This window comes from Corythoichthys intestinalis, chromosome 2 (assembly GCF_030265065.1).
Source record: "Corythoichthys intestinalis isolate RoL2023-P3 chromosome 2, ASM3026506v1, whole genome shotgun sequence".
Classification (NCBI taxonomy): domain Eukaryota; kingdom Metazoa; phylum Chordata; class Actinopteri; order Syngnathiformes; family Syngnathidae; genus Corythoichthys; species Corythoichthys intestinalis.
The window spans coordinates 60,073,872-60,097,179 of record NC_080396.1 but is presented as its reverse complement, the minus strand read 5'-3'; the positions used below and the strand labels follow the sequence as shown (position 1 = coordinate 60,097,179).

The 23,308-nt window shown below is 38.6% G+C and overlaps 1 protein-coding gene across 6 annotated transcripts in view; it reads left to right on the top strand.

Moving 5' to 3' along the window:
- LOC130906210 (inactive dipeptidyl peptidase 10) overlaps positions 1–23,308 on the top strand; it is an 80,664-nt gene that overhangs the window by 37,766 nt on the left and 19,590 nt on the right. Inside the window, exons 5-10 of one of the 6 annotated variants that reach the window (XM_057820315.1) lie at positions 727–798; positions 18,976–19,028; positions 19,510–19,591; positions 19,847–19,967; positions 20,071–20,225; positions 22,265–22,362. In XM_057820315.1, coding sequence (XP_057676298.1) covers positions 727–798; positions 18,976–19,028; positions 19,510–19,591; positions 19,847–19,967; positions 20,071–20,225; positions 22,265–22,362 — 581 coding nt within the window. Of the gene's footprint in view, positions 1–726; positions 799–7,989; positions 9,593–12,794; positions 19,029–19,160; positions 19,592–19,846; positions 19,968–20,070; positions 20,226–22,264; positions 22,363–23,308 lie in introns of those variants that run through there. The other 5 variants (XM_057820278.1, XM_057820305.1, XM_057820287.1 and 2 more) reach the window with 5 other exon arrangements.

Below are 23,308 nucleotides of genomic sequence, written 5' to 3'. Positions count from 1 at the left end.
TTTTTTTTTTCTCCCACATTCTGTCTCTCATGGTTGAGGTTTACCCATGATGACAATTACAGGCCTCTCTAATCTTTTCAAGTAGGAGAACTTGCACAATTGGTGGTTGACTAAATACTTATTTGCACCACTGTACTTCCTTTGTGGTTGTTGTGGTTGTTTGTATTGTGGTGTTTATTTTGAACAGACAGAGGATGCACAGGAAGAATGAACATAGTGAACAGGTCTACACAATACAACAGAAGCATAAAAGAACATGCAACATGCATTGAACATGATTATGAGTAATGTTACAAAGTTGTTGCAAATTTATTTACTGAGGGAATCCCTTCAAAGAAGGGTTACACCAGCTAACCGATAGGACAGGAAGAAGGAAAACAGGAATAAAAAAAAAAAAAAATCTGACACCTCCGAGATAAATTGTGGCCCACACTAAACTTGATACTGAACAATCTTCAAATGTCTATAACAACAAACTTTTTTACCCGTAACGGAAAAGAATAAAATACAAAAAGTCCTGTGAATGAGCCTTGGGGAGCTCATTAAATGGGAGGAAATCATTCACAGTGAAGTAGGGCTGCTACAAATGATTATTTAGGTTTTTAGTCGACTAATCGGCTCATTTCTAAATCACATTATTTTCGGTTTTGTCAAAGTAAAGATGCAATATCTCTTTCTTCTCAAATTATTTGTGGAATGATCATTTTGTGGATGTATATTTTTCAGGACCTGAGTGCCACAAAATTCCAAGTTTCTTCAGACAAGCGCTTTGTGCTCCTGGCTTACAATATTAAACCGGTGAGTGTTTTTTTCTCAAAACCACAAATCAACATTCAAGCAGTAGGTAGCAAACCAGCACTTTTGCCCCACACTTGGCGGGATTAGCAAAATGTGGGCCTCCTGTGGATGGAGGAATTCTTTCAAATGCGTACTGAAGGAAATCGGAACATCTGAAATTATTGGATTAAAACTGGACATTTACAGAGTGATCTGACCATGAATGCATGGAGAAGGATTGGCATTTTGAAAATTCTACTTTGCTGTCAGTCGAGGGCGGGAGGCGCCACTTAACAAATGTGAATTTACAGTTGCAGTTTTCCACATTATTCCTCTATGTAATGTTTGATACACATGGCAAACATTTGCTACTCATCTGTTGCTTGATCTTGTCTCGTGAGACAAATTTGATCATCTCAAATTTATCTCATTCTCTGCTTATATGTTTCTGAGTTTGTTCTCTTAAGGGTACCCTGAGGAGCAAGTGATGAGTCAAAATGAGCAAAGACATCATTGAGACAAAGGAGATTGATTTGAAAAAACAAAACAAAACCAAAAAAAAAAAGATTTGAGCAATATTTGAGAAGAGAAATTCTCTTCATTAAAAATGGAGTTACACTTGTACAGCACCTTTCAGGCGCTCAAAGCACTTTGACACTTTATCCTCATCTACCTGCTGGTGACACAACAACATGGGGTTCAGTGTCTTGCTCAAGGACACTTAAATGAATTCATCAGGACAGAGAGTTGAACTCACAACCTCTGAGTTGGGGAATAACTTCTCTACTACTGAGCCACGCACAGACGCACTATGCTCGATGTGACGCGGCACATCAATGGAAAACAACTTCAGAAAGTGCACGTAGCAGCGTGAGCAATGAAGAAAATTTATTATATTTTGGTTCATTTAATAATAGACAGTATACAGTATATATTTCTTTGATATTTCAAAAAACACTGTGAGCCAGTAATTTTAGCGAGACATCGTCAGCCAGCGTGTTGCCTGTTTTGATTACGTCATCAAAGAAGAGGACTAAGGTTCTTCACACTATTTTGTGGTAAACTTTTGGTCTTCGAAACCAAAAACCTATAATGCATTTGTAGCAGCCGATAGTTTTTGGTGCCAAAATTTCGGTCAATCTCTAATTTTTACATTGAACAAAATGAACCAAATGAACCAGATGTTATTTAATTATTTGACCAATTATGATATTTTCTCAGATTTTGGCATGAGATTAATTAAGATGTGAATGGTGTCAGATGTCAGAGCAGACTACGCTTTCCTACAATGAAAGAATCTTGAAAACCCAAAATGAGCAATTGCAGACTGGAAGGAGATCAAATTGAGAAATATTTGTGACTGGCACAATACTGTATAAGGTTGCTCCACGAGATTAGTAAAAGAGGCAGCTATGAGGCAAGTTGAAGAAATAAAATACTTTGCTCATCCATATCTTTTACTGAGACATTACTGAGATCGTGACTCCAAGAAAGGAGATAAAATTGAGACACATTTGAGATCGATACAAGTACTCATAGTTGTCTCTTGGCGAGACCTTGAAAGGAGACAACTGTAAGACTTTATTGAAAAATCGTGTCAGTAGAACTATTCTCAAGACCTTCTCATGTAATGCTCACTATGAGACTTACTCCTCATGAGACAAATTTGAGAAAAATGAGAAAACCACTCGTCTCGATTATTCATTTCTCAGAGATGTAAATGAGACATGAACAAGATATCATCTTCAATTTTGCTTTGCTATGGGTAGTTATCTGACCTTTTGGAGTGAAAAGACAAATTAATGCTCACCTTTTCCGCCTTGCCCAGTACAGTCCTCGATTTATAACGGTACCTACATAGATAATTTGGAGGTTTCTGAAAGGTGTGTGACAATTGGGTTAAATTTTGATTTGGCTGGCTAAAAGCCATTATCCTTTGGTATGCGGTGTGTTTTAAATGTGCCAAGGACTCCGTCAATGGACTACAGGTGAAAATTGCAACTCCATGCAATTAATGCTTATCAGTTTCACAAAGATAAGTGGCTATAATGTGTTGTGGGCTGTGTTAAGACATATTTTTACTTCGCATTTATCTCTGATTATGTAATATTAACAATTGTGAATGGATGTCAGCACAAAGTTTGGCCGAACCACGAGCGGCCTGATTATATCGTGAAATGGTATGCTAATCAAAAAGGAAGCGCACGCAATAGAGAAGACATTGCTTGTGTTGAGTGTATAAAGTGTTTGAGTCAATAAAATGTTTTATATTATAAATTTTACATTATGAGCATTTCAGGGTAATTATGGGGGCTCTTAATTTGCAGTTGCTTCAGGGTTTTATTGGCATGAAGAATTAGCATGGCAGCCCAGATCCAATACTCTTACCACTGCATTAGAGGCTCACATCCTAAAAGACTATGCCTTGTCCTGACTCAAGCATACTGCAGTGCACTTTAGCTCAATAAAATGTCAGCGAGAAGACATGGGGAGCTAAATATTTAAGCCAACATCTGGCAGAAGGGTGAGAAAGGATGAAAGAATCTCTTTGGAAAATGCTCATGGGAGCAGGAGGGGGCATAAAGGAGATGAAGGAGAGTCCCAGGGGAATCACTATTAAAAGCTGCCATGAATGGCATGGACAGGTGAGTCAGATAAATACGAGAGAGTCCGTCGCTCTGTAACAATCTTTATTTTAGCAGCTTTGCAGAGCGCCAGGCGTTTTGCTGAAAAGACAGACGAGCTGTAATTACAAGCAAATGAAAACAAGTTTGGAGGGAACGAAAGCGAGTTGCATTTTTACTGAAAGCAGGAGTCCAATGCTCATTATCTCTATCTGGGTTTATCACTGATTCAGCTACTGTTTCTTATTCTTTTTGTTTGTGAATGTAGAGCCAACCAGACTCGTCATACCCCTCTGCAAATGAATTATTAAGACCAAAGCTGTATATTTGTTAGCATCTCCTAGACCAGGGGTAGCCAACTCCGGTCCTCGAGGGCCCCTATCCAGCTTGTTTTCCCTGTCTCCCTCCTCCAACACACCTGACTCAAATAATCAGGATCGTTATCAGACTCCTGCAAAGCTTACTGATAAGCTGATCATTTGATTCAGGTGTTTTAAAGGAGGGAGACATGGAAAACAAGCTGGATAGGGGCCCTCGAGGACCAGAGATGCTTACCCCTGTCCTAGACCTACAATTTTCTGGTTCAAATCTTGGAAGTGTGCCATTTCCTTTGTGTTTGTGTGTGGTTTCTCCAGGTCATTATTTTAAAAACAGAGCATGTTTATTGAAGATGCTCAATTGTCTATGTACAATAAGAATCCCTTTATTTGTGTCAGGGACGCGGGCAGGCAGGTTGTGTGGACCTAAATGCAGGGAAACGAAAAAGGCAGCGAGGCAGGTGGCAGTGAACTCGAAAAACGTTTTAATAATAACTAACAAAAATCACAAAGTACAAACAAAAGGACTATGGATCAAAAGGCAATATTCCAACAAAACTTACTTAAACGGAGGGACAGGTACACGAGGGCTTGGACGGGACTTGACTTCAACGTTGACAGACACTGACATTGACAATGACGCAACAAGGAGTGACAAGAAACTGGGTCTTTATATACACACACGCAGACAAGGGGTAACGAGACGAGGAACAGCTGGGTAACACAGGTGGATGCAGATTGCAGGATACACTGGGAGAACACACACAGGTGAAAGCAATGGGCAATCACAGGGACAAGTCACACTAGGAGAAAACAAACACAAAACCTAACAGTACCCCCCCCTCAAGGGTCGGATCTCAGATGTCCTCAAGGAAAAAAAAAAAATCCCAAACACGGTGGGCAGAAGGTTGCCCGGAGGAGGGAGCAACATCAGCCCGTCGGGCCAGTCAGGCGGGCGTCCAGGACGCCAGAAGTGGGTCGACCACAAGGGCCGATCGGGAGGGTGTCCAGGGCGCCAGACGTAGGGCGCACGCACGGGTCGATCAGGCAGGAACACAAAATCGGGGGAACGGGCAGACAGCCGTTGGCGAGCACGCCAGTGCCGGAATTTCCCGCTGGGTCCACAGGTGGTTGCGTCATTCTGTCAGGGACGCGGGCAGGCAGGTTGTGTGGACCTAAATGCAGGGAAACGAAAAAGGCAGCAAGGCAGGTGGCAGTGAACTCGAAAAACGTTTTATAATAACTAACAAAAATCACAAAGTACAAACAAAAGGACTATGGATCAAAAGGCAATATTCCAACAAAACTTACTTAAACGGAGGGACAGGTACACGAGGGCTTGGACGGGACTTGACTTCAACGTTGACAGACACTGACATTGACAATGACGCAACAAGGAGTGACAAGAAACTGGGTCTTTATATACACACACGCAGAAAGCAATGGGCAATCACAGAGACAAGTCACACTAGGAGAAAACAAACACAAAACCTAACAATTTGCTCTTCAGTTATCGTAAAAAGAAAAAAATTCTTTTTCTGACCTTTGACCTTCTAGATTCTTCAGATTTTCGAAATGCATGGTCTTGACTTCCAAACCTTTATAAGTGTTGGAAATTTCTACCTTCCCTGCATCAGTGACAACACGGAAAGAGCTGTTGTCAATTATCACGTATCTGGTTAAATGACACCAACTCAGGACATGGTCAGGTTCCGGGCCGTTTACACGACAATGGCAACGAGGCTTACAACGCAAAAACCTTTCCACAGAGCCCTATCGTTTACACGGCGATGGCGTTTTGGGAGGCTGAAAACACAAAAATTTGAAACGGCTTCCAGAGAGAGGGAGCGAGAACACCCCCCTTTCGTTTTAAACAGTTGACAATGTAAAAGTGAGTTTTGGGGGACAGTATTCCGCTCAATGCTCAATGTAGTGCACACAAGGACACAGGACAGAGGTTGAGTCAACCTTAATCCATTTTAACTGGCTGCAAGTGTGATTTAGGTATTGCCAACTCCAGTTATGTGCCACAGGTAAGTAACAGGTGTTGTTAATTACACAAATTAGAGTAGCATCACATGATTTTTCAAACGGTCCGGCCCATTTTGGGAGTTTTGTGTAAAATGACAATGATTGTTTTTTCCCCCCATTCTCTTTTGTTTTTTCATTGCAAGAAAATTAAATGAAGATATTACTACCAAAGCATTTATGAATGCAATCTTTTTCTGGGAGAAATTGAGCATTATCTGACAGAATTGCAGGTGTGCCAATACTTTTGGCCAGCAGTGTATATATCCATGTTTTAACTACACAATACATACTGTATTTATATCACTAGCCATTTACAAGGGAATACCAGAAGGGACAGAGTTCATTTCAAAAGCTCAGTTTTTTTTTTATTTCCACGTCCTGCTATCCTGCTGTCCTGCTACCACTTGAAATAAACAGGCAATTTATTGTTTTGTAAAAGTACTTGTATTGGGATGTTGTCTTTGTTTTTCTCTTCCTTATTTTTGTTATGGTTTTATTTTATTTAAACAGTCCCATGAGTAGAAAACAATCTTCAGTTTGCTGAGGATAATAGCCAGGTTTGGAAACCCCTGTTGTAAACTACTGTGGGCATGGTGTCACACTTGCATTAGGTGTTGACTATTCTCAAGTACATTTGTTCAAGTATTTTTGCTTTAAAGGAAACTGAATATCAGTACCCGCAACCATATTGGGAACAAGAGCTATATAAAATGGATGCTGACCTTATTGGTTTTTCTTGGGCTCTGCCCACTGTCATTTGTATGCAGCCGTACTATAAGACATCAGAAGACAGGGGTGGCGGGTGGGATGTAACCTGCCACCTTCAATCATGCATTCCCAAGTTACAGCGTGAGCCCACCGTCTGTCTTCCTGCAAACCAACCCACCTGATTCCCTCTGCTGCTTCATCTCCCTCACTCACTTTTTTCTGTCTATCTCTGGGCAATTTATGCTGACTTGTGCAGTTTACAGCAGCCCTGCCATGGGCAAGGCAAGAGAGGAAGTAACAGTGGAGAAATTAGGGAGCTCGGTGGTGGTCTTGGAGGAAATAGGATTCTCTGACTAGATATACCGCCCAGTTAAAATCCATCTGGGAGATTAGCGTTTGAAATCGGCAAAGGTGCTTAGCTAGTGGCAGTACAGCACAGAGAAACGAATGAAGAAGCTGTGCGAGAAGTTGGTTTTCTATTAAGCTTTCAGGGATGCCTGCTGGGTGACAATAAATAGAATTTGGAAGCAAGTTAGGGGATTCAGCCACATAGGAATCAGGGAGGGATCATAGAGGAAAATACACAAAATTATTTGGAAAGGGGTTGGAGGGAGTAAATAGAATTTGAAAATTAGATGAAAGTGAACCGGAAAAGAGGGGAGGTAGATTTCTGTGATTGATATACACAAGTGAACACAAAGACCTTCGGGAAGAACACGTCTCGAAAGAGCGGTGCCTGTACAGTACTGCAGATTCTGAAAGGGGAGGAGGGAATTTAGGTGCTGAACAGCATTAAGGATACATAAAATAAAATGACAACAATATTGAAGGGGGGTCACGCTCCTATACACATGAATGCACACTGTAAATATTCGTCATAAGCATTGATATTTCATCCACAGGTACATACTGCATGAGATGAGGAATATAGTTAGGTATTGTAAAACATGGTATATGTGCGTTGTACAAATTGTATTTACTTTAAAGCCCCAGAACTGCATCAACATAAAAATATATTATGTGTCTATACAATGTAGGAGTATTTATATCCTGATAATATGCTTCAGCTGCAAGGAGATGGTGCCTCTATGTTGGAGTTTGAGAATCAAGGGCGTATGTTTGGTCTTAATATTGGTACGGACGATATAGCAGCATAACCTACACGTACACTTTTTTGCTAGGGACGGGACATTAATAAGACCTAACAGATTGGGTGAATGGGGGTCAGGTCTACATTTCTCACCATTATGAACCTGATTAATTGATAGGCTAAATGATGAATGCAAAATAAATCTGTATTGAGTTATACTAACTTTCACACTGCAAATTTATAACGTCTTAATCTGATCATTTTTCTTAAATGTAGTCGAATAATTTTCTCCATCTTCTTCTCTAACAGATTAATGTGTTAGATTATTCCACTTTAAGTAAGTATTACTATTTGCTCTTATTAAATCCATACATCTAAAAGTTTGTTATTTTTCATCTAAATCCCCCCAAAAATGCGTTCAAATAATGTTTTAAGAAAATTTCTGAGAAAAAGTTTTTTTTTTTTTTTTTAAGATTTTAAGATTGTTTTGATTTCAAAAACTACTAAAGAAACATTTTGAAAACTTCCAGAATAAATGTCTGGATTTTATTGAAACATTTAAATTGCACTATTTGAACATGAATTATATTTACATGCACAAAAAGTACAAACTTTTTAATCATCTCTTAACTATCCTTGAATGCAAAAAAATAAGTTTGTCTTAACACCACTCAAAATTGCCTGTCTAAATAAATTAAATTTCATAAAATATAAAATTTTTAGTTAGGAATAACAAAAATAGATAAAGATGGAGCCTTCCTTCAGGTAAAACACTACTGCTTTTGTCCACTAGCACAGCCAAACCCAACAAAAAATGAAAGCTCCTTTGGGCTGCTTTAAGACCACATAAATAAAATAAAAATGAAAACTAGGGAAAAGGGGATACATTTTGGTTCACTACATTTCTTACAGTTTAATTAACGTTAACAGTAGAAAACATACAGGACGATATTTCTCTCAGAGCAACTTCATCCTCGTGTTTGAGAAATTTACACAGATTAATGTTATGCTAACTCTGATGCAGGTCTGACTTTTGGCAGCAAAATTAGTGGTGTCTTCCCCACCTCCACAACATTGTCTTTTTATAGTACTTACAGTGGCTGCTGCTGTTGGAAAAAAAAAACTTCTAATACCCTAAGTTTTCGAAGGGGGCGGATGAAGCGGCACGCTGTATTTCTGTCGGTGTCGCTGTGAATGCGTGTGTGTGTGTGCGTGTGTGTGTGTGTGCAAATAAGATTGGTTAAAACGTAGGTGGGGACAATTTGAGCATCCTGCAAAGTTGATCGTGTTTTGTCCCTACTGTCCCTATGCAAACCTATGCCCTTGTTGAAAATGTCATGCCCTGTGTTTTCTTTCAGCATCAGCAATGACCCTTGAAGGAGATACGGTAGTACCTTTTCTCATAGGCACCGTCTGTTTGCATTACTCTAACAAACTTAATGTAATCAATCAGGGAAGAGTACCGTTTCTCGTATTTACAGTTTGACTGTTTGTATAACTCTAACACACCCAATATAAAATAAATAGCACCTATACTCTAGTTTAAGGAAAACAAGCAGAATATAGGGAATAACAGATAAACAACGCCTTCTTATCACGTAAGCCTATCGCGTGCGTCATGCAACTTACTTAGCAAGATTGATGCCCCAACTCTCGCAATCAGTTCCCCCGGAAAGACTGAATGTTTAATTAAGTGTTGTCATTTTTTTCGGGAACCTCTTGTTGACTTCTGATATGGTGACCTAGGAACGAGTTTGCCTCCTCGCCTGAGTCTGTATCTGTTTCGTCTTTCTGTTTGATCGCTGTCGACCCGAATAAATTGTCAACTTGTTCTCGGTGAGTCTTCTTTAAACCTTTCAAAATGGAGTAAGTACAAAGGGTTAAGACTAAGGTGAAGGCACGGAGTTTGGCCTTCTGGCCGGATTGCCCGGGCCCCCTCTTTGGATTTGCGCCAGCGCAGGTCCGGCGGTTCGGCTGGCGTGATTCCGGCGGTCTGGCTGGAAAGTCAGATTCCTTCACCGTCTTTTACATTACGACATCGATGAGTAAGTAATTGTTACGATGATTGGGGATTTCATTTGTTGAACGCTGAGTCCAAGATCAAAGTGAAATTGGTTCAGTTTTACGTGCTACTTATCAAAGTATGAAAATAATCCACACGCAAAATACGAAAACATGGAGTTCATATGAATAGATTTATCTGTACTGAGAGCAAAATGTTTAAAAAAAAAAAAAAAAAGTAAGAAAAGAATGCTTGAAAATATTAGTTAAAAAATACTAAGTCAAGAGTACTCCCTAAGCCTGAAAACAATTTTATGGTGCTTTGTCTAGTGACAATAAAGGGTTTTTGAAGGCTTTGAATCCCGACAGACACACAGACAGTCTTGTGACTTATATTGTCTAGATTAACACCAAATATGATCGCACAAAGCATGCATGACAGTTGCTAAGAAAGGGAATGTGAACAACGAATGGCTCGAATTAACTGCCTGATATCAACTGTTCATCACTCAGAAACTTCCACTCTTATGCAACCGCTGTCCACTCTCAGTTTGACAGTGCTTTCTCCCGTGGCCTTAGGGCATGTTACGTGCCTGACCGCCCTCCTGTTTTTTTTTTCACGATTCTTTTCAATCTAGTTCAGCTGAACCATGGAGTCTTTACTCCCTTGCAGTCACTCTGCCTCAAAGTGAGCTGGATTTAATGGTCATCATGCCGCGGTCTTGGACCACTGGATTGATTTATTGCTCAGTTGAACACTACCTGACCAATCATGACAGGTTTACCACTTTATGAGAGGGTGCTTTTAAAATGCAAATCTTATGGAAAATATATGATTTTTGTGAGCATATCAGTTTTGTGCTAAATCAAAGAGATGTCATCAGATTGATTGAGCCAGTTTGTGAGTAAAATGAGACGAGATCATTATAATTTCAGAATTCATACATTTGTTTTATGGGGTTCTGTGAGGTTTTTCTGATAAAAGGGAAATAAATGCAATCATTAGTATAACTCATCGTATCGAGCCGGTTGGTACAAGTCCACATCTAATTCAAGAATCAACTTTGACTGTTTCTTAAAAGATTTCGACAAAAGTATCAGTGCTCATGGTTGTTTTTCATTGCACTGTTTGTCTGCGTTGCATCTTCGGAGTTTTTGACCTTGATACATGGCCACTACCTCAGGCTTGGACCCGGACATGCCCGCTCAATTATTTTCCCATTTCTTTTCCTGGGGCTCGGCATATACCTATCTTTATCCCTGCAGCTTCAACCCTGCGTCAGTCCCAAACAGCCGACATACAACAAAGGAACAAATCCAATATCCCTTCTTCAAGTGCGCTTTGTAGAGGATGTGACATTTAATTTCAGTAGGGACTTGTTTGCCAAAAATGCTTGCAAAGGCCAGCAGGCAAATTGCCTCTTTTGAGTCTGTTGTGAAAAACCCCCCAAAACAGAGTGGTAAGAATCAATGTACCACCTTGAATTCATCGCGTGATTGCAATCAATTGCAGTCAAAACACACACACACGTGCACACCCAAACACAAAGATGTTGGTCATTAGTCTTCTTTGACGTGTTAATTTAATTATTTTTAGGACCTGCTGATGCCTGTGACACAATAGCCAACCAGCATAGATCTCACTGTGAAGGCTTTTAGCTGCAATGTCGACTAAGCAGAAATATCTTAACTTTAACATCACCACTTTTTAACCTTATTCTTCGGTTCTCCTTCGATGCAATGTTTCTTTCTTTAGACTTGATTTTGTTCATGATGTAAGTAATGTAACGAAACTAGGGGTGTCAAAATTATCGCATTAACGAGCGGTAATTATTTTTTTAAACTAATCCCATTAAAATATTTGACGCAATTAACGCACAAATGCCCCGCTCAAACAGAAAGGACAGCAAAAAGGACTGCAAAGTGAAAGATGTACTTGTTGTGTTTTTCGGAGTTTTGCCGCCCTCTGCTGGCGCTTGTGTGCGACTGATTTTATAGGCTTCAGCACCCATGAGCATTGTGTAAGTAATTATTGACATCAATAATGGCGGGCTACTAGTTTATTTTTTGATTGAAAATTTTACAAATTTTATTAAAACGAAAACATGAAGAGGGGTTTTAATATAAAATATAAATTAGGGCTGTCAAACGATTAAAATTTTTAATCGAGTTAATTACAGCTTAAAAATTAATTAATCGTAATTAATCGCAATTCAAACCATCTATAAAATATGCCATATTTTTCTGTAAATTATTGTTGGAATGGAAAGATAAGACAAGATGGATATATACATTCAACATACAGTACATAAGGACTGTATTTGTTTATTATAACAATAAATCAACAAGATGGCATTAACATTATTAACATTCTGTTAAAGTGATCCATGGATAAAAAGACTTGTAGTTCTTAAAAGATGAATATTAGTACAAGTTATAGAAATGTTATATTAAAACGCCTCTTAATGTTTTCGTTTTAATAAAATTTGTAAAATTTTCAATCAAAAAATAAACTAGTAGCCCTATTCTGTCCTCAATGTGTGTGAGTACACAAATTGACAGATAGCGAACATAAGTTCCAAAAAGAAATCAGACGGTGTGGCAAAGTTGCATGGGCTTTACTGAAGTCATCTCTTTTTGACAGGAGCACGTTTCTTGTATTTTTGTAAAACTGAAAATAACAAGGCAATGTGTCAATAACTTGCATAAATCACAAAATAACATAAAATGTACACACACGTGTCCATTTGAGCAGTAGCACTAGCCAATTAGCTCACAAGCATCTAACAATGTAACTGCATTTCACCATATATGTGAACAAATTCAAATACACATCATCAATAACTATCTAATGCTCATGAATATAAACAAAGGAGGAATATAACTCACAAGCGATGCATGTATTAGACACAAACAGTGTGATGGGGCTATGAGAACTGCCACTGAATACTGGATGCGGACGTTAGCTGGTCTGAATAGCACTGTCTATTAGTGTGAGTTCGCGTCGACGTATAATCACGTCAGAAAAGCGCGCCGAAACCCAAATAATCAGCTGCACTGAATCGCCAGCAGAGGGCGACATTACGCCACATAACATATGCAAGTCACACCCAAGCGCCAGCAGAGGGCGGAAAAACTCCATAAAACACAAGTTGGCCTTTCACTGTACTGACATTTAAATCTGTCTGAGCGGGCCTAGTGCGTTAATTGCGTCAAATATTTTAACGTGATTAATTAAAAAAATTAATTAATGCCCGTTAACGCGATAATTTTGACAGCCCTAATAATACTAGAAATTTCATATATCCTCCTGACTACCAGTAGTTCAAATTTGTCCTCTGTACAGGACATTTATAAACCGAAATATCTCCCACCCACTGCATCCAATTGAATTCATTCCTTTTGTGCTCTATAGAGGACATCCAGAGCTTTCCAATGATACCAAATTTGTAGGGGTGGGGTTTTGTTAACCTTTACTTTACCATGGAAGAAAATGGCTTCCGTCAATGCAAGCACATTTTATGGGAATAGGAAAAGTAAGTGTTTAATACTTTTTATCGAACACATTTTGTCTTGAAATGTTGTTGGCGTTTTGTCTATAAGACTCTTAAGAACACATTTAAGTGTTGTTTGAGTTATTTTAAGTGTATTTTAGCAGAGTATTCAAGTGTTTAAAAAATGTCCTCTGTATCGGACATTCGAAGTACTTTTGTACATTTTACCCTTTCCCAAATGACAAGAAACGTCATTCTCAGGAGCAGAGCAAATTTTACTGTTGATTGTTGATGGAAACTCAGACATTGAGTTATCTGATGAAGATGATGAATATCCACTATTTGACGCAGAAATAGAGGAAGATGATTCAGGGACCTCTGAGGAGGAAATTGAAGCAGAGCAGACCAGAAATCGGTTTTACAAATTGAGAAACTCCATCAAGCTTGTCAACGACCTTGATGTTTCAAATGAAGAAAAAACAAGTGATGTCTTGTGGAGAATCAGGGCCCTCTTGACCAAACTACGGCAAGGACGTCCGAGTTAGCCAAGAAAAGGAAAATTGTGACAAGCAAATGGTTCCTTTGATTGATCGATGCCCAGTGTGCCAGTATGTACCGGGCAAACCAAACCCAAGTAGACTCAAGGTAAATATTTGTTTTTGGTGCACCAACTGGTCTAGTTTTGGATTTTGTGGTCTACCAAGGAAAGACAACCTTCACAGTTCCAGGAGGAAGGAGCATTGGGGAACAAGCTGTTCTTCAATTGACGTAGTCTGTTCTCAAGGCACCCACCTGTCCTTTGACAGGTACTTTACAACAATCAGCCTCCTTGACACCCTGATGACAAAAGGACTGACAGCGACTGGAACCCTCATGAATAACAGGGTTCCAAAAGACTGCAAGATCAGAGGGGATGAGCTCTTCAAAAAGAACTAAAAAGGGTCACCAGAGATGGTTGTGAGACAAAGCACATCTGAACTTGCTGTCATAAAATGGTTGGACAACAAGCCAGTTGTCATGGCATCATCTGCTTATGGGATTGAACATCAGGGCACACTCAGAAGATGGTCCAAGAAATAGAAAAGGTTTGTCCAAGTGTCAAGGCCACTGGCAATTGCTGAGTAAAACACCAACATGGATGGTGTGGACTTGGTCAATTGAATGTAGAGTTTTTACAGGATGCCCGCTCAGACTAGAAAATGGACAGATCATGCCATTTTCCCCTTTTTTGACCTGGCAACTGCCAACTCATGGCTCCAGCATAAGAGTGACTGAGAGTGTCTGGTGAAGAAACCACAGAAGTTCCTTGACTTCAAAGTGCTCCTTGGTGAAGGATTAATTGCTCGAGCCCAAGCAGGACGTGCAGCAAGTGACAGTGAAGATGACTACACTCCCCCATGTCAAAAATGAAAACAACAGACAAATGCAGCTCTGAGACACTATGGTGCTGTGCATCTTTCAGAGATGGTGGATGAAATGCATCAAGGTGTCGCCGATCTGACTGCAACAGTAAAAAATACAGTATGTTATGTGCTCCGAATGCAAGATTTCCTTTGTGTTACCAAGAAAGGGAATTGCTTTTGAAGTATCCTACCAAAAAACACAATAGAAGCAAAAGTGAAACAAAAGAAAAGGCATGATGGACAGTTATGTTTATGTTGAAGGCTTTGTCAAGTTGACTCTTTGATATTTTCTGTTGGACTAACTGTTTGACAACGAAGTTTTGTTTCCCCTTTATTGGGTTCCGATGTCCATTGTAGAGGACACATCAAAGCTTAAAAACAAAAGTAAAAATTTCAAAAATTTCTTTTGCAGTATTCTAATTACTTCACATAGATTGGGGAATTTCAAAATAAATGTGATTGGACAACATTTTTTCCCCTGGTAGTCAGGAGGATATATTAGGGCTGTCAAAATTATCGCGTTAACGGGCGTTAATTAATGTTTTTAATTAATCACGTTAAAATATTTGACGCAATTCACGCAGATGTCCCCGCTCAGACAGATTTAAATGACAGTACAGTGAAACGCTCAATTGTTGTTATGGAGTTTTGCCGCCCTCTGCTGGCGCTTGGGTGAATGTCCATCTCGCATATTGCCTCAAACAGATGACACTGAGGCCGTTTATGAACATTAAGAGTGAAGAGAATGCCACCGGCCGCTTGGGGGCAGCGCCGTTCCATACTCATGTTATTTCTTCTAATCGTGGGAGAATTAGTAGTTGTGAGACGTTTATGCTGTATTCACAATGCAATGCAAATTGCTGTTTGTGCTCCACACATATTTCGGTAAGTTTTCTTTCTTTTAGTGGCAATTATGTTTCTCTTGTTGTATTTTGGGTAAGATATGTACAGAATGTACAGATGTATGTTATACAGTAAAGGCGAGTGGACACAGGCGTTCTTTGGACCGCGCCGTTTATTGGCAACTCCTTCACAACAAACATGTAGTGGGGAGAACAAGTATTTGATACATTGCCAATGGGAAAACTCATTGGCAGTGGGGAGAACAAGTATTTGATTAACTGTTAAAAGTGGCGTTTAGTGAAAGCACAACAAAAATAATATTCCTATCTCTCAAAAAAAAAAAAAAAAAAAAAATGTTCACAAAAAGAAAAGCACTTCAGTCTATAGTAATGAGGCCTTATTCTGACACACAGTTCAACAACAATGCAAAATGAACTGGCATTCCATATCAAAATAGCTATGCAAAATACACGTAAAACTTAGACTTTGGTCACTCTATTTTTATTATTGTTATTGTTATTTTTATTCTTCTTATTATTATATTAACTCTACTTTTGATTGAAAATTTTACAAATTTTATTAAAACGAAAACATGATAATAATATAATAATAATATAAAATTACTATAACTTGTAACTATAACATTTATTGTTTAAGAACTACAGGTCTTTCTATCCATGGATCACTTTAACAGAAAGAATGTTAATGCCATTTGTGGATTTATTGTTTCAATAAACAAATACAGTGCTTAAGTACAGTATGTTGTATGTATATAGCCGTCGTGTGTCTTATCTTTCCATTCCAACAATAATTTACAGAAAAATATGGCATATTTTAGAGATGGTTTGAATTGCGATTAATTGCGATTAATTACGATTAATTAATTTTTAAGCTGTAATTAACTCGATTAAAAATTTTAATCGTTTGACAGCCCTTATATTTTCTATAAATTTTTATAAATATTTATATATTTTATTTATTTATATATTTTATTTATTATTTTTATTTATCTTTTAAGAACTACAAGTCTTTCTATCCATGGATCGCTTTAACAGAATGTTAATAATGGTAATGCCATCTTGTTGATTTATTGTTATAATAAAGAAATACAGTACTTATGTACCGAATGTTGAATGTATATATCCATCTCGGTCTTATCTTTCCATTTCAACAATAATTTACAGAAAAATATGGCATATTTTATAGATGGTTTGAATTGCGATTAATTAATTTTTTAGCTCTAATTAACTCGATTAAAAATTTTTATCGTTTGACACCCCTAAACGAAACCTTACTTAATGAGTCTGAATAAAGGCTTTCTGGTTTTCAAACCTAATCAAACTAAAGTAAATGCACGGTGATTTTGTAATACACTTTTTTAACATATTTGGAAATTTCACTGATGATTTATTTCTAAATTGTGTAAATTATATAGTAGATATTTAAATATTAGGTTATTCTGAACAATGGTGACATGCAGTTAGGTAGCTTACTGCTATAGGTACACCCCAGTAAAAGATGCTGGTCTTTGAGTGCTTTGTTATGGTGGGGAGGGGCTCAGTGGCTCCCGCTGCTCAGTAGGGAAAGAAGGTAGTGTGCCAGAAGTCAAGTCTCCAAACACAAGCAACTACAATACAAAAAAAACTCCAGAAATAAGCATGATTTTTCGCTAGTCGTTTTTAACAAAGCAAGTGTCACTGGGATGATTATGAAAGTCTTCAATTGAACTCAGAACAACGGAATGAAAATTGAAAAATGCCTCCTGCGGATGTTAATACAAGATCATTGATTACGCTGTCACTCAAAAAGGAATTCAGCCTCAGACAGATCATTCAATCATCATGCTGAGAACCAGATCGTCCAAGCCAACCAAGCCCCGCCCACTGCTCATAGACCCCCAGAGATGTAAAACATCTGATGGGCAGGATAAACCCAGTCTTAAGCCAATGTCTCGTTGCGCAGTAGTGGAACAATGTACTCTCAATAGTGTACCACACGAATGCTATTTTTAGACCGCAAGGCATCACCATTGTAGACCGGAAGGGGGTTAACATAGACGCGCACTCGCATACAACCCATGCTAGCGGACATCCAAAAGACCAGTTTAAAGCCAGCAAGGCGAAGCCATTCACCGTCATATGCAGTAAACATTTTGTTGGGGGCCATGGTCCTACAGATGACAATCCTGATACATTGCCTGCCCCGAAGAAGTAAGCCATTTTGATATTTTTACATATTTTTTAGCGTGGCGTTTTGCCATGCTGCTTTTGTCTGACAATGAATGACCTGAAAATTTTTTTAAATTTTATTTATATATCACATATATCACAGTCATTTAGGCCTATTTTTCTAAAATTTAGAAACATTTAGATAACATAGCCATGTTTGGGCATGGTCTTTTTGTAGTAAGCCTGTTCCTGCCTACAGGTAAGCTCTAGATTTAACAGCTTTACCTTTTCTGTTGTAAAGAAACAACCTTAGTAAGGGGGAAGTGTAAATAAATTCATAGAAATTAAGATTTGTTATTAGAGAAAAAATTAAAAATTTTCGTTGGCTCTCACTGAGTAACATTTACAATCGCTACACAAAAATAGCAATATAAATTACCCCCAAGAATGGTCAGAGACGTAAGACAAACAGAGGATATAATATATAAGAAAGGCATATGGTGGTAACGGATAGCTTGTCGAAACAAGAGAATGTCATTGTCAGTAGCGTATGGCAATGCATACAAGAAAAAGGATGTTGATAAAACAATGCTACCTCTGGATCAGGACGGCTCTTTTTCCTGTCTCGACACTCAAGCCATCTCATTAACTGAACATTTGTATGTTCTTCCACATCTTTACCAGTGAATTTGGCATTAGGGACATCATTTTCGGACAGAATTAGTAGATTTAACTCAGTAAACATCTCGTTCGTACACTATTTACATGCATCTAGCATGAGGGACAAACGCGAGTTTGACCTCCCCTAGCAACAGTTGCTAACGTCATGAATATTAATGAGCAAAGGTGACGTGTTACGTGCGGTACGCCAGTCCAGATGCGCACAGCTTCCACTCTATTTAAAGGACTATGAAGCTGTGCAGCTGAATGAATAGCCGCACCGTAACCAGTGATAAGAGACTCATTCTGAACAAAAGTTGAGTGCGTTGTAGCGCATATTAATCAATGACATCTACACACAACAGTAGGCCTATATATTTGATGACTTATTTTTTGACATTTTGTGGAAAGCTGAGCTTCCCTTGCAATCGCCTTTGCTACACTCCTAAAATGTATTTTACTTTCAGACTTTGACTAGTTTGTTGGTATGGGTTTGAGTACCTCATTGTTGGCTGGGACTAGTGTACAGAAGTTATGGTGAGAAAGGAAGATACGCAAGAAAGCGCAGCTACCCAGAGCGTCAAAATATATTTAGAAAAAAAAAACTTTGATAAATAGTGCAACAGTTATTTGGGCATATCATGTTGTGGTATTTCTTAATGTTAAATGATCATTTTGAGTCATACGCCCTATGCAGTATGTTTTAATTAATTATATTCAATGCTCCTGACATTTTTCACTATCACTTTGTGATGCGAAGGACCTAATGGCGAGTCTACAGGTTTCCTTTTTTTGCTATATGTTAATAAGCCTGTGCAGCCGAGCTACGCATATGCATGATATCCTCTACCTCTTTCAGGTGTTCTCTCAGTCCTTCACAGGCACCTTTGCTATCTACAGTGTGGCCACTGGGTAGGTGGACTCCTGAATGCCAATGCATGGGCTGCATGCCGGCAGACGTGCAGACTGACAAACTCCTCTCATCCGATCAGAGCCTCGTGCCTGCGTCAGACATACATTCATTCATTAGTCTTCTCTCCTCAGATTCCACTGCCTGAGAATCATTTTCAGCATTATGTGAATGATAAGGGAAACGTGATCCTCTGGGGAACTATTCAGAAAAGGACTAAAGCCAAGCTGCGAAACTGATCATCATCTGATGGTAACTGGGAGGCTTTTCTTGTGAAGGCAGCCAAAACAAAAGAGGGATTGGTGATGTTGCACCCCTGCATGAACCAACCCCATTCTCTCTCTTTTTGTTTCCCCTTCTCTGCATCTTGCTCAGACATAAGAGCATCTTCCAGGCCAGGTTACAGACCAACCATGCAAATCTTAAAGCAAAATGCTGGCCCCAAATGGCAGTATAATGTGCGATGCTTTGTGTGTTTCGCAGGGATCGACTAGAGCTTAGGCCACCACTGACAGAGGATGCTAATTTGCAGTACGCTTCATGGGGACCTCAGGGGAACCAGCTGGTAAGGCAGGCACTGAATCTGTCACTTGCATCAGTTAAAAGAAAAGAACATCTTTATCATGTGCATACCAGCAGAAAGAATCTTGTTCAATAAATTGAAAAACACGGAATTTCATTTTTCTGACATTTAATAGTTGCTGGCAAGAGATTTGTTCCGTCTTAGATGGGGTTCCCGCCTTCCTTTCCTTCACCTAGCTGCAAAATCTGTAATTGCACCGTTTTAAATAAGGATTTGCTTGGTGTGTTTCATTGCCAGGCTTTTGTTTTTGATGGAGACATCTACTACAAGTCCAGTGTGACCAGCCAAGCTCTGCGTCTCACATCCACTGGCGACCGGCACCGTGTGGTAAACGGGCTTTCAGACTGGACCTACGAAGGTAGGATTCTACAGTTTGCTAGCACAAAATCAAGATGCTGATCATATGTAAACATTTACTGCTATATTTATTTTTATTGCCTACACCTTTTGGGGGGAAAAAGAGGAGGTACTTTTGTCTTACGCTGCCAACTGGTGGTCACTGGATGGCGCCCGGCTGGCTTACCTCAGCATCAACAACTCTGCCACACCCCTTATGGAAATACCACAATTTTTGGGGGGCCTGTACCCCTCTAATTTAATCTTCCCCTACCCCAAGGTGGGTTGTACTTTAAATACAACACATTGCAAACAACTCACTTTTAACACAAAATATATTGATCCTTCATGTAGGTTTCTAAGAATGTAATTGAATACCTTTATTGTCATTAAACAGTGCAGATGAAATGAAATGACAAAATTATCCAAAATAAAATGGCAATCTGAGCCTGTTTTGTCAAACACAACCCAACTATGTTACTGTTTTAAGACTTGAGACAGTGTACGCACACTTTGACCCACTGCCATCTAGTGAAAGAGAATACAATACAGTGTATTCTGCTTGTCACTATACAGTACAATGCTGGCATTTACAGATTAACCAAAACACATTAAATTCAAATTTATTTAAGTGGAACTGGACATACACTTGTTTTGGGTGATACTCTAGTCATAGATTCATAATGATATTGACGGGACACGGTGCCGATTAATAGGGGGCCTGCATTGTTGGCGTAGCCGTCAAAGCTGACTGAGTGGAATCACGGACAAAGAGCTTTTTTTGTTGAAAATTCTTGTGAATAAATGCTTACATCCCAGAATTCTTTATAGACGTAAAATAATCTCGATTCTTGGTTAAGAGCAAAAACACCGAGCAGTTACCATTTATTTTACATAAAAATTAATGTAGACGTACGATGCTAGTCTGTCAGTCACCGTGGCGGCCGCCATATGTAAACATAGCTTTTCCGGTGAAAGTTCTTGCGAATAAATGCTTAAACCCTGAATTCTATCTAGATATGGACGTAAAACAATCTTGATTCTTGGTTAAAAGCAAAAAAAAAAAAAAAAAACGGTTCAATTTGCATTTATTTTACGTAAATACGTTGAAGTACGATGGCTGTCTGTCAGCCAATGTGGGGGCCACCATATGTAAGTAGAGCTTTTCCGGTGAAAATTCTTGTGAATAAATGCTTAAATCCCTGAATTCTTTATAGATGTGAACGTGAAACAGTCTCGATTCTTAATTAAAAGCAAAATAACCGTGCAGTTAGCATTTATTTTACGTACGGCTGTCGAAGAAAGATGCTAGTCTGTTAGAGAATGTGCCGGCAGCCTTACAACAAAGAGCTTTTAACGTTGAAAAGTCTTGTGAAAAGACGAAAAATATAATAATTACTAGGGCTGTCAAACGATTAAAATTTTTAATCGAGTTAATCACAGCTTAAAAATTAATTAATCGTAATTAATCGCAGTTCAACCATCTATAAAATATGCAATATTTTTCTGTAAATTATAGTTGGAATGGAAAGATAAGACACAAGATGGATATATACATTCAATGTACTGTACATAAGTACTGTATTTGTTTATTATAACAATAAATCAACAAGATGGCATTAAAATGATTAACATTCTGTTAATACGATCCGTGGATAGAAAGACTTGTACTTCTTAAAAGATAAATTTTAGTACAAGTTATGGAAATTTTATATTAAAACCCCTCTTCATGTTTTCATTTTAATAAAATTTAATTTAATAAAATAAACTAGTAGCTCGCCATTGTTGATGTCAATGATTACACAATGCTCATGGTGCTGAAACCCATAAAATCAGTCACACCCAAGCGCCAGCAAAGGGCAACAAAACACCAAAAAACACAAGTAACAAGTGTACATGACACTGTGTTGTCATTTTAATCTGTTTGAGCGGGGCATGTGCGTTAAATGCATCAAATATATTAACGTGATTAATTTTAAAAATGAATTACCGCCCGTTAACGCAATAATTTTGATAGCCCTAATAATTACCTTGAATCCTTGAACAAATCACTCCCCAGACAGTCCTTCCTGTTTGTATGCGGTACAGCTTTCGTACTTTTTCAACATAAATCCAGCGTTCAATCGCTGCATGTGTCGCTCCGCCCGATAACTAAAGCGAATTGTGGGATGGCCTCCTACTTGAAGGTGTGGCGCAGTGAAGGTCAATTCTAACCTGTCAATATCATTATGAAGTCTATTCTCTAGTCCTCAAATAATATTGAATTATTGTCATATATTATATATTATATTAGTAAAGTGTGTCTTTTGATTGTTATAGGCTGGTTCCAATATCCCATCTGTTAGCCTGTTTGTTGTGAATCTGTATGGGCCGGCCCACACGGTGGAGATGATGCCCCCTGATGCAGTCAGAGCCAGGTAGGCCAACACCTTTTAAAATATGGATCAAATCACATTGCCAAAGTGGAACCTCAACAGGAGCGAAATCTAGACTTTGTCATGTCATGCAAGACTGTGCTAATCCATTCATTTCCTCTAGCTGTCACTCTATCTGTTGGAACTCATTGTAACAGCAAAAAATGAAAATGAGACCATTTGTTTGCAACTTTATGTGAATCTGCAAAATAATATACCGAAAGAGTTTATTGTTGGGCACACTTATATATCTCAAGAAAAATAGTTGTCAAGCTGTCTAACTAATTAAGATCAATACAATTCCTCAGTCAGCAGACTGTCACCAATAACCAAATGAACAGAAAAACTATGGAAGAGGAATTTAATTGTACTTGTTTTTTTAAATGGCCAGTTACTGATTCATGGAAGATGATATAATGCAGAGCAATATTGTAGTTTTTATATGGTGGACTGTACACTTTGCGCAGTACCATAAAATGAATACAAGGCTAGATTGCACTGCATGGGTCAGATGACACAATGCATATTTGTAACTCGCCATGGGTGTTAGTCCGATATGGGTCAATACAACATAAAATCCCCCCTCACGAAAGGACTTATCCTCAGACTTATCGTAGTAATAAAGTATAATAAAGTATAGCACTAATATGCCCTCGTTTGAATGTGAATAAAATCTTGATATGATTATCTGCTGCTGCCCTGCCGTGTAAATAAACAGATTGGATTTATTTAATCAATGGAGTCTTGAAATAAGATGACGAATGTATTTTTTTTTTAAATCATCAGATTAATGTTTAAAGCTAATTAAACCCTCTTCACTTACAGAAAATACAAGTAGGAAATACATTTTCTTACCCCAGCATTCCTTGCACCAGTGTCCAAAGAATAATAGAAACAAGTCTTTTCTGTCCATGTAATTTGAAAAAAGATGCTTCCCCACAGAGAGATT